Below are 19,561 nucleotides of genomic sequence, written 5' to 3'. Positions count from 1 at the left end.
ACTACCCTCTAAATATCTGCGGTCATTATCGTCTATTATAAGTTCATAATCGATCGATTCAGTACCTAGCATTTGATGACGATATGATGCCAGTAGCTGGGATTTTTAGGGCGTTTTAAGAAGAGTGTTTCTAAAAATATTTGAAGAATGCGCCAAATCTATTCGCCTGGGGTGAATTAATCCAAAACTAAGTGCGAAGTTATCCACGAAGTTTGACAGTAGAACTGATATTCACAGCATGTAACAAAGTCACAGGATTGGCACGGCAAAATCGCCAGAAACTACAGAACAATTTTCCTGGAATAACCTTTTAAATATTAGTAATGTAGGGAAGAGATTAGCTAAGTGACTAGCCTACTGGATTTCCATGCAGAAATCCCGGGATTGAATCCAGTGCTGACTGTATCCAGAAGACCAGTCCGATGGTCGGCAGTGCACTGAAAAAAAGAACCGAATGCTAATGACGCGCTTTGAATTAAAGAAGAATAAATAAATGAAATATCGTGTTAGATCCAAATAACGGGAGATATTGGCTGAGTATTTAGTGCAGTGAATTCCAGGGGATGATTCCAAGTTCGAGCCAGTCTGCTCTTCGATCCTTATACAGTTGACTGTCAGGGAACTAGAAAAAAGATATCCATTGGTTCAAGCTGCTTTCACAGTTTATTGCGACATTTGGACTCAGTCCTCTCGTTTTATTCATCACCATCCATCTTCGAACAGAGAGTCAAAGTAGGAGCAAATGTAAGGGAAGCCAAGTTGGATTCGAATTCGAGTACACTTAAATCCGCGTCTAGAGACTATACTGCCGCTTGATCCTTGTCTTAGTAGTTCAATTGTTTCAAGAGCGTATCTCTAAAATAAAAAACAAAACAAAAAAGCGAAAGCTCTGATACAACACCAAAAATTTAAAAAGAAATGCAGCGCTCAAAACAAGCATTAAAAAAGTTTTTCAATAAAACTGAAAGAGCGCAATCCATATTGAATTAAAGTTAGGACAATGTTGACAATTGCTGAGCAAGGTCGTGGATCGCCTATTTTGTAGTTTTTGTTTATTGTCTCCTCTGGTTTTCATATGCTAGAGACCTTTTAAAGCCAATAGGCGATTGCATTACAATCTGACACGGAAGAATAAGCGTTCCTGACGAACCAACAGACAATGGTTGGATCGCAAACAGCACTTCCGTTTAAAGCAAGAAGGGAAATATAAGAAAAGTTGTTGCTGGACACTTTTTGGAATTATGAAGAAATATTTCGACATGAATAATTTTCCGAAAAATTGATAGAATTTCCCTAAATTTACCCGTATTATCCAGTTTCGTTAATCTTAACAAGTTTTACTCCAGCAAAGTAACAACCTCATCTAGTTAAAGCGTTAATGAGCTCAAGAAATAGGAGAAACGCATAGAATTCAGTTCCATTTTGCACAATAAACAAACTGGTAGTTTTGACAAATTAGGTACATTTGTATTCTGGTTACTGTGACATTGCTTTTGTCTGGTTTGTTTGTTCAATATTTATTGTAAACTTGCCTGAATTTCGAATTTGAATTTTAAATTATATTTATGCAAATCTTTATTACCTATAAACAAAAAATTTTTATTATTATTATTCTACAATAACTGGTGAGGATTATTTCCATTTAGTACTGGCTCAGACTTGATGTAAGTTTATTTACGGATAATATTTGTACCCTGTTTTGTTTTAATTAGAACTTCATTAAGATATCCACGGAATCGTCCACAAAGAGTTTCTACCTCAAGGTCAAACGGTCAATCAACACTTTTACCGAGAGGTTCTTGAAAAACTTCGAAAAAGGGTCATTCATGTGAGACCAAACATCAAGAACAAGTGGGTGTTGCATCACGATAATGCTCCTTTTCACACAGCAATTTCAATAAACGAGTTTTTGGCCAGTAAAAACATTCCTGTGGCTCCTCAGCCTCCTTATTCGCCTGATTTGAGTCCTTCTGACTTTTTTCTCTTCCCGAAGTTGAAAAATTACCTCAAGGGAACTCGTTTTGGGACAGTCGAAAACATTCAAACGGCTGTAACCGACCAGCTGAAGGCTATTCCAGTATCGGAGTTCGAGCATTGCTATGAGGAGTAGAAGAAACGTCTCCAGCGCTGTGTGGCTTCAGAAGGAAGTTATTTTGAAGGTGACAATATAGAATTGTAATTCTTTTTGAATAAAAAAAATTTAAAAAAATCAGTCTCATTACTTAATTTACAGACCTCGTATGTTTATTATACAGTCATTTGGGAAACGTAAGCTCTGATAATGCATTGACCCCTATACGGAGTCAAGTCTAGTCTAACGGTTGACGGATTTCTTCTACAAAACCCTGCCTAAGGACTACAGCCGGAACCGACAATCATTAAAATATTACCAACTTGAGCTTATTGCGATTTTTTTAAGATAGTCTGCCTGTTCACTGACAAAAATGGATTTAAGTAATTCAATTGAGTTTTAGAATATTTTGCAACAGATGCTGATTATAACTTGAAAACTCATTTTTGTAAATTTATTAAATCGCAATACTTTCCTTACTATTTGCAGAAGAAAGTAAAAAAAAAAGAAAATGTCAGCTTTAATTGTTTCCTATTTAATAATTTTCACTTCTAAATACGTATTTTGTAGATTAAAGCAAGTTTTTTTTTTTTTACGTGAACGATATAAAAGAATGCGGTGGTGCCAACATAGTTGTGTAAGAGACGAAAATACTTGTACGGAAGCTTCCTTCTGAAGTTGTCAGTGTTAAAAGTGAATCTGCGGAAGTGAAAGAAAGCACAAAACCAGAGCAGGTTCAAACAAGTTTTTGAAGAATTAATTAACGCATGACTGGTGGAAGGGGTGAGGAGGGAGCTTGCGGCCGCACCCCCACTATACTGCACGTGAATTATGTAAGCGGATGTTAAGTAGGGCAATTACTTTCGGTTTTTTTTTTTTAACGTGGACATTAATTTTATGATTTATTTATGAATCAAGCTGTTTATCAAATAAAAAATAAAATGGTTCGTCAACATTTAGTCAACTTAGATTATAAATAGAAAAATAGCATTATTTTTCTTTTTTGTCTTTAGAAATATGTTTTCTAAAGTACAAAAGCAATACCTTATTTACACGCTGCGAAGAAAATTTCTTAATAAAGCTGAAAATTATAGGCGTAATAAAGTTTATTGCAGTCCACATGACTTTCTTCAGCTCTGTGATCTACCTGGTTTCCGTTACTTTCTCTTATCAGCAAACCGGATGCTTATCTATTAATTTTTCGAAATTAAAGTTTCACAAAAGTAGATGTGTTGAGAAACAGTGAACTTAAAAAATATATTCCTCATATCCGAATGTTATAAGAAATAACAGCAATGACATTGAATGACAGTGGCATTCTTCAATGACACTTCTCCAATCCTCTTGTAGCTTAGTTTCTTAAGTTTCCTTGGAATTGATCATTCCAAAACAGAATCTGTATAATATGAAGTATAACCAAACGTGTTTACTCGCACTCTAATTCGGTGGGGTTTCCTGGAAGTACAGAAAATGTTTAAAAACCACAAAATTTAAAAAGAATTATTTTGCAGAGATAGTTAAAAAATTTATTTATTATAAATTATAAATAAAAAACTTTAAAAAATATTAAACAATAACTGTTTTACAGTTTCTTTTTTTGCCGAACCTTTTATTTTGAAAAGTTTACAAAAATGTAGATTTAAAAATATAATTTTTTTTTTTCCACTGTTATGTTTTTCAGTGTTGTTTTTCTTTGTTCTTTGTTCTGTTTTTCACATAACATGGTGCCAAACATTGAAAAAGATTGTGCATCTTATTAGGTGCTCATATCTACCGGAATTTCTAAAGGTTCTTTCTCGCATGTTTCCGTAAGACTTAAAATCCTTTTGTTATGTAGTTTGGCTTGGTTCACTTTTCTTGAGACCTCCACCTTCTTTCTTTCATCATCTCCAAGGAAACAGTATTTAGTTTTTACTTTTTGTCTGTATTGATTCCGCCATATCGTGTATATGTCACTTTCAAGGAGTAAATCTGGTTCCTAATTCCTAGAACTCTGAATTATCCAATCCATTCTTTACGTTTTCGTTTGTCTGGTCGGCAAGCATTACTTCCAGTTTTAAGGGTTGTTTAGCATCTTTTACTTCGTACGTGTTGGTTACTATTCTCTCCACACTCCCTTTCCTTGAAAGTCCAGTTTCAGTTTAGCCCCAATCTATCGTTTGTATGTCAGGGGTGTCCCTAAGAAGAGCCAAGCTACCGTTGGCATAACTATCAGGATCATTGAAGCCTAAAAGCCCCTCCACCTGGAGTCTATAATCAATATCCATTAACAGAGTAAAAAGTCTACTCAGTAAACAGGCACTAACGGTTGGCCGAATTTGAACAAAACCTTATCGTAGCATTCAACGTTGTCATCTAAACGAAAAATCTATTTTGAATTTTTTACGATAAAATGAGGGATCTGCTTAAATGAATCAACATGTAGCAGAAAACGATTTGGTATTTGAATGCTGTATACCTACTATTTAATCAAAACAATAATGAACGATTCGGATTGTAACCTTATGAGGTTACACAAAATTTTAACTCCTCATTAAAGCTACTGATCAAAAACCTTGAACTTAATATTAACCCCATAGAGATCTATGAAGGAAGCCCAAACGCTACAAAGAGAAAGAACTTTTGAACCACATTCTGTAGAGATGTCTTGTGAAACCACAATGCTCAGAGGGGTTCCAAAATTGAGAGATGCTCGTGAAGGACCAAACAACTTGTCTAACAAACAGAACTACTACGTCCCGGTGAAATCTTAATCTTAAGTTCGCTACACTTGTAAGAAATAATAATGTATTGACTCTATACAACACTTTGATAGAAGGTACTTCTTACCTCTTACCTTATTGGCTTAGCAAATGTGGCAGCAGGTTCTGCTTACCATGGACAATAACTCGTTCCCAAATGAACGCTACCACTATAAAAGATCACTCTCTTACTGTATTTGTCTAACTGTGACCGAAAGAACGACTTAACATATAAGAACTCGAAAACTTATTAAGTGGGTTTAAAAATTAAAAAACAAGTCTTACGAACGAGATAAAGCAGAATTGATTTGAATATTATTAATAAAGCAAACGAGTCAATAAAAGGGTCAATAATACTGGCGTTTATGGTTTCAAAGAAAATGATAATGTCAATAATTGGGTAAAGTAAAAGTATTAAGTAAAATTAGTGCGTTTAAGGGTTTACTATACATTCTCACATATCACTATGACCACAAGCTCATTAAAACTGTCCGGTAGGATCGCAAAAAGAAATCCACGAAAATTAAAATATTTCAAAATAAGAAGTACGTCCAATTAATTAATTTATTTATGCTCACAACAAAGCACGAAGACCTTCATAAAATATGGTTTAGAATAAAGGTTTGAGAAATTTGCTATTTTGTTTTCTGCGATAGCACCCTTAATCCTTAAGTTTGAGCCACCTCTTACCAAATATGAATTATCTCAGGAATTTTTCTGCTTTTCACTCCTTTAGTGCATTGCTATGATAGTACTATTCAGCAAAAACTACACACAATGTTGCAAGATGCAAGTTATCCGATGCTAAGGAGCAAATTAATTGAAAAAAAAACAAGTGTAAATAGCATTTATTAGCAAATATTGCTAAATTCAGATCTATTGGTCATCAAAAAAGTATAATATTCTTTTTTCTTTGTGATTATGTACAAAGAGTTCTGTTAATTAGATATTACTACTAAGTTTTATAACATGGAATACCATACGAGATATATATGTAGGAAATATACTCCAATGAAAGAGTTATTACAAAAAATAAATACTAAAAACAAGGGGCTTTTAGTAAAAAAATCCTTCTAATAAATCTTCGCACCCAATTAGAAGAAAAAAGGACAACTTTTAAGACCTTTAATAAGATCCGAGATTAGTTGCAACTACCTTGATTTTTAGGGCAACTGCACATCTACTGATAGAATGTTAGGGAATTTCAATCAAAATTAGGTATGTAAAAGTCATGTAAAAGTTATCACGTCATTATTTATACAGAAACCAAACTGAGATATCAATGAGTCTGAACTACATGATATCCACAATTTACAAGACCAATAGAGGTGAGATTTTATTTTGATTAACACAAAGATCCAAAGCACTTGCATTGTTACTGGATTCAAGCAAGCTGAGCATATCTTAAGCTTGAGCTTAAGTCAAGATAGCTCTAGAAAGGCTACGAAAATACTGATATGTAGTCTACTTGTCTCTCGTCTTGAAAACATTACCTCCCTAATTGCAATACGTACATTAGGCAAAATTAGCTCAACATAACTCTTAAGTAAAATTCTTAGTCTTGAAAACAAGAATCTTCCAGCAATTCACCGAATTCTGATTTCACAACATTCCTCACCTACCGAACAAATAAGTTAGACTTTTCTTCAACACTTGACCTTCACCAAATAAATTAAATTCTTCTATTCGGAAGTACAATACAATTTGAAGTTAAACTGGCCTAGGTATTCTCTGCGCAAGCAACACTGGTTCAACTTAACTTCAGGTTTAATCTAGTCATGAAAACTAACAGCCTAGTATTAAAATGTTCTTTAAATTAAATGTAATGAAATAGATAGCATGGCATCCTTCTTAAGCTTCGGAAGTATTAGCGGAAGGTGCACTTAAATAACTTAAATGTCGCTTTCTAGTGTTTCCCAACATTAAAACAAGCTCCTTCTGAACTGATTGGATCTTCCGTTTACTCTTGTAAGTCTCTAAAGAATTAAAGCATTTAATGAAATTAAAAATCCCATCGATTAAGTAAATTCCTCACACGTTTTTCTAACTTTTCATGAATTCGATCTATGTGTAATACTCTTTCTAATTTTCCTACCATCATAAAATAGTAAATATGAGAAAAAACATCTTATAAAAATTAGCATATTACTTAAAAATTAAGATTTCTGGACGTGCGTGAATAACGTTATGTAATCTACTCTAGTTGCTACTATATTGCGCTCTGAAAATTCTATTTTGACAACCAACTCAAATGCTAATTTGTTCGCCAAATTCATTTTAATTCAGTTTATATGAAACCTTGTACTTCAAATTCTAAAAATGCTTTTCAGTATGATATTCAGCTTACGTTTTCAGACTGTACTATTTCAGAAAGCGGTATTTTTTTAAAAAAATCATCCCATTGGTTTAATCTAGACCCAATCACATTTTCAACAACTTGAATGCAGCCATTTATTTGCATTTTTCAATCATTAATCCGACACTTTCCAAAAAACAAAAACTGAATTTCAACGCAGTAACCTGAAAGGGAAGCCTGTTACCTCCTGTTAACAATTTAGCAATATTGCTAATATTTGTTAGATTCCTCTAATGGTAACTCTCAAGTTGATGCTATTTATTGAACTAACAAAGACTTTTAGTTAAGTAGAGTTTCCACAACTTTTGTATAAATTAAATGCTCAGGGTTTACTGGATATTGGCTCAATTGGTTTTGTTCTTACCAAGCGAATAGGAAATTAGTGATTAAAGTAAAATATTATTCGTTCGTCTTTACCATCCCCTCGCACGCTTTAGCCAATCCGATTTGTCATGAAACATGTGTAATATTAACAGTACAGTTGAGCATTTCTCAGAACGTTTGCTGCTGCAGAAGCCTGTTTGAGATTCTGAGGTTTAGCGAACCACAAACTATATAGCTCTAAACACTGATAAATGCACAAGTTATCAGCTTTCATAAAAGTATGGAACTATTTATTTATATCAAAGAAATTCGTCGATACCAAGAAATTCAATGATACAAGATCTCGGAGTTCATCTGATGTATGGCTTTCAGACAGATGCTGTTGCCAATAAAGATCACGCTCATTCCTGCGGGTGTATATCGTATTTGGGTGCGTAAAACTAGCTTTTAAATTATACAGATACTTTTAATATACGCATATAGTACTTGTGAACAAAGCCATCGCTAAGTTGAGTGCGGTAAGTTGAGCCCCACCCAGGGATACCTTGATTGAGGGGCACCATTCCAACAAAAACAAACAAACGACGTTTTTCTTTATCATATTTAGGTAATTACATTTCATTGAATATAGCTGGCATCAATATTTACTTACATATTGGCGCTGCTGAAATATAAAATAATAGCCTCCCAGTTCCCCAAAATAAATAAGTCTACCATAACAAAATGATACCGTTGAACAAATGATACAGTTGAAGGCTAATGTCATAAATATCATGCAGGCGTACCATAAAATGAAAAGGCACTTTGGAGGGACGCCTGCGACAAGTCCTCTTCCAAAATTGGCATGAAATTAATATTGTATAAGGCTCCCCTAGAATCCCACTAAAATCAATATTCCTCGAAAACAAAACCAAAGTGATAGACCTAACGTGGACATGGAAGTGTCGATCGCATAATGTTCTCTTATGGCATAAGAGAAAGAAATAATTGAGTCCAAAACTTGTCGGCGATTTCTCTTTTATCAGTGTAAAAAAATATTTGTCAGAGAATGCTACAAAATCGCCCGCCATTCAAAGTACTAATTAGAATTATTTATTCTCCGTTCTCGTTATATAAAGTGATTTGGAAGAATTATATATCGTTTTGTAATTATTCTGTACAATCAGCACATTTGCTATCGCTGTACTTCTCTTCCGTTTTAAAATTATGAACTCTATTTACATGCAATAAATCTTCAAAATGCTCTTTAACGGTTCTTTTCATTTCGGAGTAGCCCTCTTGTTGTCGGGTTCTGTCTAACAGGTTACTTTCTCCATGTATCTTCCTTCCTGCGCATTAGAAAGCCAACCATGTCGTTTCTTAATATGAATGTTGGAAATCTCGTAATATATTTATTTAAGGAAATTTTAATTTTCTGGGTGAAATACCAAAAGCAGTTAAAATAATGGAACTGCTAGATCCATTCCTGACTTTGAAATGTGTGACGTTGAATATGAAGTTGCCAATATCACTAGACGAAGGGCAGAAATCCAAAGAAAAGGTGATCATAAACAAATTTCAGATAACTCCAAGTAAATAATAATTTCGATTCGTCCGCAACTTGCAAGGAAATTTGTAGGTAACAGGAACTAGATCTTTGACTTTTTGACTTTAGTTACTGTATTAGATATATTTTTAGTTTCATTCAATAAATTGTTCTATACTATTTCTGGTAATATTTCTTCTTTATTTGGTGTTTGTATTAATTATGATGTATCTTATTTTAAATCACTGTTTTATTATTATTCAATTTTTATATTACATTGTAATTATTAATGTTTCAATGTAATTGATAATGTGCCATGATCTTAACTCTGTTTGTATGTGGGGTCTTCCCTGAAATTCAAATAAATATATAATATATAATAAAGATTTGGGGGATTTGGAGGAGATTTGAAGGTTAATGCCTTCCAATGAAGTATCTGTACTTCTGAACACTTTCTGCAAGTAAAGGAAAGGGTTAGAAGCCTAAATACTTGATCAGATGAAACTTCTGATTTTTATTCTTCTTGTAATTGTGCTGATTTTAAATTTCGAGTTTTCACATAAATATCCATTTTGTGGCTCCCTGAGTCCGAAAAAGTATGTTTTACAAATATATCAATCTTTGTGGTTATTGTTTTTACCACGTCCACTACGAATCCATCCCTAATTGCAAGCAATTTGAATTAATGTTTACACCCGTAGTTTGACATTTCATAATTAAAGTATCTCGTGATTGATAGCACATCTGATGGATTTTATCTTTCTGTCCATTGCGTGAAGTGCAAAGATTCAAAAAGAGCCTCTTGCAGGCAATCCTGCGAGAGGATAGTAACAGGACGGAAAAGGGAAGGAATCAGGAATCCCCAACCTGGAGAAATAATGGCTGGTTGCATCCCCTGGAGCTCTGAAACAGCTCTCTTGTGACCTTATATATAATATGGAAAAATTAAATAGTGTGATTGATCTTCAACGTAGGAGGGAGACACTGATATTTTGCTATATTTCTGTATGATGGAGATGCAAAGGTTGCCAATCTAAAGCACTTGATGGGAGTGATATCAGTGTTATTAGGAAAGGAAGCTTCTTCAGTTTTCACGATTTTGGTGTCATCCTTGCGCAGGGGCCATGCTAATCTTCTCTCTATCGTTCCAATTTTAGTATATGTACCGCCGAAGCGAGTACCATCTTCAGTTTTATGAAACCTTTACTGCAGAACAAAATATATTCGCTATCAAGAGAGCTTGTCTTTCATTTAACTGGATAACATCATTTTAATAAGATAAACAGGTTATTTAGGTAATCACTAATCACCTTTTAAAAGAGTAAGATGGTAGGATGTCCAGAACTAGAATTAATTTTTATTTAGAATTTTAATTAATATAAATAATTATTCCGTTCCATAAGAATTTTCTTCCGTTGTCAATTAAAAGTATATTTCATTACTTTATTCAAGTTTATTTATTTCAGTGTATTATTGAAAGTCAACTTTTATGAAACACACATTATTTTAAGAACCGGCTTTAATTTTTCTAGGTTAATGTGCAAATACAACCTTTCTCTAGAAACTCTTGTAAATCATTTTTTTCTACCAGCTCCATCCTTTTTTTTCGGTAATTCTGGAACGCCTTGGCAATGCCTCTCTGGAACTGTAGCAATGGTCTCAATTTGTTGTACTTCCTCTGAGCAGAGATTACTGTTCCGTAAAGGGTCATTTCTCACACCATAAAAAATTTAATAGCTTACTTCCAAAGCCATCTCGTATTTGATAAAGACCCGATTTATGGATGGTGTAACTTATTTGTCATACATGCCCATTTTTACAAAGAAATCGCTGTTTTTTTCTAGTGTTCGTTTTTAAATTACTTGCAAAATATCTTGTTTTTCCCAAAATTCTTGGATATCATTACCTCTACTCATTACATTCCTTCATTATATTCACTATGAATTAGCTTTTCACTGAAAACCCAGAATGCTCCTGTAACGAATATTTTAAGCAGTGAATTCGTTGCTTCACTTCTTTACTCATCTTTAACATTGGTGTTTCTTTCCAATTCTATTATTGGTTTTATCTTTATTCATTATTTTGCTTTATTTAGTGCTACCTGTTAGTATATAAAGAAGTACAGTAACAAAAAAAAATCTAAATAATATATATACACATTTACGTTATTAAGAAAAAAAAATGGTCGTTACATGTGCCTCTTTATTACTTATTTATCCTTTAGGCTTATATCAACTTCTATAAGATAGCACCTTTTTTACACCTTCAAATATTTAATATCCTTCTTACCAATACTAATAAGTAAGTCAATAAGATGTCTGTAACTTCCTGGTTGTTGTTAAGTATAAAATGCTCGCGTGAAACATTCATCTTACCACAATCTTGTGCAAAGTTCATTAATTGTTTGAGTTTGTGATAATTTTGAATTTGCATGTTAGATTTTGTTTTAATTAAAAAAAAATTTAAAAGGATGTAGGTAGTGATAGAGGAAGGATATATGTATTATTTTGGAGGGGCACTAGAAAGTGGTGCCCCCTCTCAGGTGTCCACAAGTATAAATGGAAGAAGTGCCCTCACCAGTAGACAGTCATACTGCTGGTTACTTCTTCGAGATGGCCGGATACCACCACCCAGTGGTCAGTGTTCATAACTTGGATTTTCTTTTTAAGTGTGTGTTTTTTTAAAAAAAACGACATCGGTATTTTCATTAGGAAAGTGGCTCTGTTGAATAGTCGGGCAACATGTCTGCGCTTCCCCGGTTGGCTGTACGACCTCGAGGGAAAGTTCATTTCAGCATACTCCTCGGCCACTTTTTCAACAATGCTCCCGTCGACTAATGTTTGTTCAATCGTTTAATGCTGGATCACGTTCACATTCAACTTAAAGTTTTTTTTTCATAATTATAAGTAAAATTTGTAAAGGGAAAAAATCAACATTTGCTTCAGCAAGGAAGATTTCAAAAATCATTCTGAATCAACAGAATAAGGGTTTCTTAATAACAAGGACGGATTATTATCTGCATCTTGAACATTTATAGATAAATGGGAAAGGCGTCCAAATAGTTATGCATACAAATCGGTACATCAATATTTTAAATATGAGAACAATATATGTTTGTAAACGTATCTGTTTCAGGTGTGGTTAACGCTAGTAGTTTGCACTGCACCACATATCTATGGAAAAGCTATTGATTACTCAAATTTACTGCAGTTAAAGCCACCTGAGCCACCACAGCAACAGCAACAGACTCAACTTAGTGTACAGAAATCCATGTTAGTATAAAGTTTTAATTATGTTTTAGCCGAAGATTATTTATATCGGTTCATTGTGTAATCAGTAGGCTGCGCTGCGCCTATAAAACAAAGTCAATTTGAACTTTTTCTCAAGAATGGTAAAGTTTCATCTAAGATTGATAGAAAACCGTAAACACTGAATCAAAAAAAAAAAATCGTGATAAGCTCAAACATGATATCATATAACCACAAGGGTTATTTTAGGGGTCTCCTCGAAAATATATGAAAAAATAAAAGTTTTCCAATTATATATAATTTACTAAAAAAATTTAATGTAATTTAACACAGTGTTGTATAATACTATATTATAAACAGCAATTACTGCTCCGAGACAATATTAAATGGCCATAACTCTCCTACATCTATGAAGAAACCAAGCTGACTGCTGTTTGATTACGCTTTCGTCCTAAAAACCTGAGCTCCAAGATAGTGCGTACCAGTGAGTGTACATTAGACTGTCCATCCAGGCAGTGATACCCTCCTTGAATTATCTTCGTATGACTTCATTATGCTTCTCATATAATCTTAGCAGCACAGTTTATAGTGCTGCAACTAGCTCTATCTTAAAGACTGTATTTCAAGGCTCAACGAAATATCTCATTCCCGGCTCAATGCTGTAAAGGACATCCTGGCTCCCCCTTCTTATATTCTGGAGCTTATCGAACACCTCACAGTCTTAAATTTAAAGTAATTACTTAATTATTAATGTACATTTTAGAGCTTGATGCATTCTTGTTAGCAATTTTTTTTATTTTTAAACATAAACTAAAACAATTAAAGTAATGATTTAATTCTCAAATCAAACACTCCCCTAGAAAAAAAAAATGTTTTCGTGATATTTATTCATCTGACGGGAATATTAACATGAATATTTCAGCCAGTATCACTTCAAAGAATAATTTATCAATTTGTTCAACCTCAAAAACTTGGACTAAGACAAAACATCTAATCAAGTCTAAAGATAATATCTAGATATCTAAGAAGGTTTGTTTCTTTTATCAGGGTCTCTGAGCATATACTTTTTCGTTAGACAATCCGGCACAATTTCAATCGCTTGTATATGTTTGTCGAAAATTTATTAAACTTTTATTGTGAAAACTGAAATATTTACTTAAGATAGAAAATGTTTAATGATCAAAATACATTAAGCACTTCTATTACCAGATTCTTACAATTGAATAAAATGTGGATCGCATCTAGAAGGACATCAAATAAAAGAAATTTAGTTTAATAACTTATGGTTGATGGCGAATTTCAGATAATCTATTTGGTCTTCTTTAAACTTAAATCCATACTAAGATATTATTCTGTCCTGAACATTTTAACAGATACAAAATAATAAAATTGCGCTCAATTAAGAAAACACCAAGCATCTATAGAAGGTGGGGTTTATTAGCTCGAAACCGCTGTGTAGATTGTGTCAGGAAGAGGAGGCCGTTTAGCCTCTCACCAGCTGTTCGATTGCACTGCAATCGAGCGGTTGCGTAATAAAACCTGTGGAACTTTGAGTCCAAAGGAGATAGTAGCACAAAAAGAACTAATAGGGAAAGTCCGCAACCTCCTTAGTAGGGGAGGTTTCGACTACTAGATCCTAAAAAGGGAAAGGCATAATAAGTCTCCTGTGGCTGCGGTGCCTTGGGGTATAGGTCCCACCCATTTTCTAATTCTAAGAAAACACGAACGTCTTTTACTTCTGATTGACAAATTTTAACAAAGAGATTCGTCAAGTCCATCTTAAATAAGTTATCGAGTGACGTTCAAAATGTAGACTTCAGAGATTTAAAATTATTGGTACCCAGTAAAAGTAGAATAGTAAGACCCCAATCTTTAATTTATAATATAAAAATAAATTTTTGGATGAGGTATCTTCAACGACCTCTCAGTGATTTTAAGTTTCCAGTTTCCCCTGAAGAGTAATCGTTTAAAATCACCAACTACCTAACTAAGAAGTCCCTTCGCAAAGGTTAAATTGATACGCACTGGCCTGGCATGAGATGAGATTTTCTATGTCCAATTCAATTTCATTGATTCCTAATCTTTCATAAAAAGTAGAAATTTTTTACTTCCAATGAGATGAACGTATCAAATCTATGGTCCCAGTTAGATGGTGACCTTAGCCCACGGCTTGATTTTCTGGAGGGCAAATCTGCCCCCCTTTAGCATCTAACAAGCGCATTTTATAGAAAACACAGTATTATTGACATCAAGTGATAATAACATTTGTCCATGGTACAAAAATTTTCTCCTGCCAATTTTCTTCTAATCTTCTCTAAGACACAGTAATGAGAATCTGCATTGGGTCACACGATGAAGTGTAAAAAAGGCTTTAAAAAGAATTTTGTTGACAATCTCCTAAAAACCAATCAAAACCTCCACAAAAAAAAAATCAAACAATTTTGGAAAAGTTCCAAATAAATTCTGTGAACTTTATCGGTACAGTCAGTAAACACAAATTAAATAAAATTCTTGATAATTTTCGCGAAATACAGCGAAGTTGTACTCTCGGTTGATGGAGATCCGGTTTTGACAGAAACCTTGGTGTTGTATACGCAATATCAATTTGAGTTTCAAGCATATTTACGGATTTAGGTTATTTTGATCATAATTATAATATTCGCGAACAAAACTTTGGGGGAAAAAAATAGCGAAACCTCAAGATGTCAATTTTGGGATATTACCAAGTAATTGATAGTGAAGATATTACCTTAATTTTGAATAATGCAAAAAGCTTGTAAATTCTGGAAATTTTGAAAGGCTAGTCACCTAGGAATGAAAAATTGAGGCCAACTCAGCAAGGTATTGAAAAACCCAGAATGTTTTTACCAAGAGCTAATTTCTTGCAACTATTTATTGTTACTATTTAGAAATTAATATTCATTATGAAATAAAGTACTTTCACCTAAAATGAGGCAGGGTTCAGAATGCTGGGCCCTGAGAAATAAAGAATCCCCAGGTATGAGTAACCCGGAACTTTGGTTTGTTTTTGCTATTGATTCCGAATGTTATGAAAATACAAAGCTTTCTATATGTCTCGTTTACGTCTGTCAAAGATTGCTAATCACAATTTTTTAGAAGTTTTTTTATTTTATAATTTTATAAACTGTCTATTATGAAAACGACTCCGATTCCTGGTAAACTAAAGAATCATGTTGAAGTATACTAGCTATCATTTATTTACATTTATTTTGCTAATTTCATTAATGCTTCAAGCAAATTCGATCCTACCGTTGGAAGTTGAATCAGCAATGCTCTTCTTATGTACGCATTTATGTTTGTCCGTGGATCTATACTTTACTAAATGTTGGTTATCACTATGACTTTATTTAAGAAAAGGCTTCTAAAGTTTGGTTTTGATTTGTGCACACCATTTTAGCCCAGCAAAGGATTTATTTAAATAAGAGTATTTACTGATATTATGATAAAAATATCTTCTTTTTTTTTTTTATAAGCAAAACTTTGGCTACTTAAAGACAGAAGCTCCTATGACGCTGCCTGTTCTTCATGCTGTACCATAAATATCTGCACAAAACAGACGGTAGCTACAAATGTTGCCAGTCCTCTCTGTCACTCCAGTTATAACTCCCTAGAAACTTAAGTTAAATATGTCAGAAATTATTCAAAACCATAATATCGACTTCTTGACGTAATTCAATTGAACTAATTTCTTCCTCTTCAATTTTTGATGTAGCTCCATTAGATCAGTCAGACTAATTTGTTTGATATATAGTAAGTTGTTACATAATTTTAATATATCAGCAAGATCTGATATGTCACTTACTGAAATGTGTTTAACAGTTAACGACATTACTGTCAGATATGGTTTTAAATTCTAAGTAGAAGAATTATCTGCTATCATTTAATGAGCATTCTTCAGATTTCTAAGTATTTTTACTTTCTTTTGCAAAAAGGAAAGTATTGGGATGGTATCAAATTTTTTCACTTTCACCGGGAATACATGTCCTAAGGTCCCCTGAATACGAAAAAAATTTTCTCTCACTCCCTCTGTGTGTGTGTGTGTAAACAGAATACATCAAAAAAGTCCTACATAACACTTCAATTTCGTATTACATTTTGGTTATATTAACGCTTCGGTACTAAAGTTTTGTTTGTAATTTGTCAGCTTTAAATTGACTGAAGCGATTTTTCAGTTTTTTTGAAATTTTTTTAAACTTCATATACTATTTATGTCTTATGGCGGGTGTTGGTCTAGTGTTCAAGAGCGTGGCTTTGTACGTGGGAGATCCCCAGTTCGAATCCTGCGTATGTATTGTTTACAGTAAGCCCCCCTAGAAGTTGGACGTTAAGTCCCGCCTGAAAAAATGGACGATTTTTTTTTTTTACTATTTAAGTCTTCCCTCTAAAATGAAATTTCAGAACATAATTTAGTTACACCCCTTTGCATTGCTAGAATTCAAATTTGAAGAAAATCTGTCAATCGGGAAGCCAACTTTTCCAGAATAGTTTTTTGGGTTGCTTAAATATGAGTTACATGAAATGGTCTCGTCGTACTTAATTTAGTAAATTCAGAATGTTGTTTGCTCAGTAAATACATACTGCTTTTATTAGGGGATAATCTGTTAGTTTCTTGTCAGTAATTTGTTAGTAATTGGAGGTGATGGATATAACTTGAATTTGATGGTGGCACAGTTGATTGGTACATAGAGAAACCATTTCTTTACAGTCCTATTCGGTTTTCTTAGTTAACTAAAAATCTCCTGTAAAAATCAGTATTTATTGAATATTGTAAATTTGAAGATTAAATTAGTATTGTAATGATTGGAGTAAGAAAAAAAATCATGTGAGGATTTCAGATAGATTTGATCATGATTGGAATGATTAAAAAAATCTATTTAACCATAGCATTTTTCCAGCTAATAAAAAGTACAAATTATATAGCCAAAATATAATTGTCATACTGCCGAGTTGTTTCATTGCCTCCTGAGAAATATTATATAAACTTTTTTTAAAACTTCTGAAAGGAATTTTTATATCACATTGGATAAACGAAAGTATTTATGACAGTTGTCCTAAAATTGAACAGCCACTTTGTTACCAAACTCATTGATTCCACAAAATTTTATTTTGTTGAAGATAAGTTACCTACAAACTAAAAGTAAATACATAACTAATGTTTAAATTCTTATGTTTTGATTAGATTAAAAATTTATTTTATTTGACTTTTTTCTTTTTTTTTAGATCACAAAAGACTCAACCGAACGTATAAACTTTCCATCAAATCAGCCACTTACCAATTTGACAGTTAACTACCAATTTGACTTCAAAATTTATCTTCTTTTCATTATTTTCTTAGTTGGAACTTGACTGGTTTGATACAATATGGTATAAATCTATCATTTCATTCAGAGTTCATTTATCACTTCTTAGTCCGTTAAGAAATACAATTAAGTTTTCGTTCCAATAATGTTATATTTTCATATATATGTATAAGTAAAAAGATAATGTAAACTTCAAATTAAATATTGCTAACAACACGAAGAACTAACAAATAGCCATCACTCAATAATTAAATTAAAGTCATGTGCTCCAACAATGAAATATTATTTTGCCTCAAAGAACCGTAGCAAAAAAATAATCTGGGATCATTGGCGCCCACGACATTCTCAGTGTACTCCTGGCCTCCGGACAGTGCGAAGTAGCTAGAGTCAACACTGTCCATCACAGGATGGAAAAACAAGTTTATTGATACATTCTTAAAAGACATGGTTAAGAGTATATTATGTTATTTTTTTCCCCACAATTTTACATTGATTTATTAAAATTACATACTTGAACAAATTTTTTGTGAGATGTAAAAAGGGATGTTTTATTTATTCTCAATAATAACACTCCTTTCAAAATAAAAGGTAAAAATATAAATAAGGCTTCATTAATGATGTTTTTTTTTTCTTTTTTATAGAGAACAGTCACCTCAAATCCAAAGGAGAACTGGATTCGATGTCCATCATGAGCATCATGAAGATCATCACCATCATCATCACAAAGGTTACTGGAAGAAAAAATTGATATGGAAACCAGACTGGGTAAAAGAATGGAAACCAGCGTACAAGCAAATTTCCAAACCAGCTTGGAAGAAAATATGGAAACCAATATGGGTACCCACGCAAAAGCCAGCTTGGAAAGAAATACAAGTACCTGACTGGAAAAAAGTGTGGAAACCAATATGGGTCCCCACAAAAAAACCTGTCTGGAAAGAATATTCAGTCCCAGCGTGGAAGAAGATATGGAAACCAATTTGGGTACCGATAAAAGTACCAGCATGGAAAGAAATTCAAGTACCTGATTGGAAGAGAATTTGGAAACCAGTCTGGAAACACATTGAAGTGCCAGCTTGGAAAGAAATACAAGTTCCAGATTGGAAGAAAATATGGAAACCAGAATTAATAAAGATAGGTATACCAGGAGAGAAACACCTTGGCAAAGATGAACATGGTTGGGAATATACTTCACATGACTTATGGAAGAAGAAAGTCATTTGGAAGCCTTACTGGAAAAAGATCTGGCGTACAGAGAAAAAACAAATTTGGGTACCATCTAAGAAATTAGAATGGAAAGAAGAGTGGAAACAAATTTGGAGAACAGAGAAGAAACAAATTTGGGTAGAATCAAAGAAACTAGAATGGAAAGAAGACTGGAAACAGATTTGGAAGCCCGCTAAGAAACTCATATGGGTTCCTGACAAGAAATTAGCATGGAAAGAAGAATGGAAACAAATATGGAGGACGGAAAAGAAACAGATTTGGATTCCTGATAAAAAGTTAGAATGGAAAGAAGACTGGAAACAAATATGGGTACCAGCTTGGAAAAAAATCTGGGTACCAGCTTGGAAGAAAGTCTGGAAGCCAGTGTGGATTTCTGAATGGATAATTATTCAAGAAGAACATCATCCTCATCATGAAGAACATGGATGGGATCGTAAAGATAACAACGTGAATGGAACTCCGAAATTAGACGTTGGTGTTGCTGAAACGCAACAGCAGAACGTCGCTTTCCCAAAATAAGACTGACTTTTACCATGAAAAATCATGCTGTTGCCAAAAGTTTTCACTCTTTCCAAATCTACCTTAACCAATTGTAAAATACCTATTCTTTTCTAAGTACAAACTGAACTGTGCCTTTAATAAGTTAAGAGGTCATATTCTTAGTATTAGGTATGTGAATGTGCTTTGCGTGAATGATCGTGTCTATAATAATAAATTGTGACTTTGTAAATAGTTATTCTATTCAAACACA

At 33.3% G+C, this 19,561-nt stretch overlaps 1 protein-coding gene and 1 non-coding gene across 2 annotated transcripts; one reads left to right on the top strand and one right to left on the bottom strand.

The window, feature by feature from the left end:
• Window positions 1-10,090: 10,090 nt before the first annotated feature.
• Window positions 10,091-10,198, bottom strand: LOC141450587 (U6 spliceosomal RNA). Its single transcript, XR_012456183.1, has one exon. It is a non-coding gene; the product is annotated as a U6 spliceosomal RNA (small nuclear RNA).
• Window positions 10,199-11,612: 1,414 nt separating this feature from the next.
• LOC141449412 (uncharacterized) lies at window positions 11,613-19,464 on the top strand. The gene is made up of 3 exons (XM_074118844.1): window positions 11,613-11,653; window positions 12,153-12,289; window positions 18,228-19,464. Exons 1-3 carry the CDS (start codon window positions 11,630-11,632, stop codon window positions 19,327-19,329), a joined length of 1,263 nt encoding a protein of 420 aa, XP_073974945.1. The 5' UTR covers window positions 11,613-11,629; the 3' UTR covers window positions 19,330-19,464.
• Window positions 19,465-19,561: the final 97 nt, after the last annotated feature.

The sequence above is a fragment of the Rhodnius prolixus genome, unplaced genomic scaffold (genome assembly GCF_049639745.1).
Source record: "Rhodnius prolixus isolate KJV_2025 unplaced genomic scaffold, Rpr scaffold_2, whole genome shotgun sequence".
In the NCBI taxonomy this organism is placed as follows: domain Eukaryota; kingdom Metazoa; phylum Arthropoda; class Insecta; order Hemiptera; family Reduviidae; genus Rhodnius; species Rhodnius prolixus.
The sequence above is the reverse complement of the archived record's forward strand: the minus strand, read 5'-3'. Positions and strand labels throughout refer to the sequence as shown.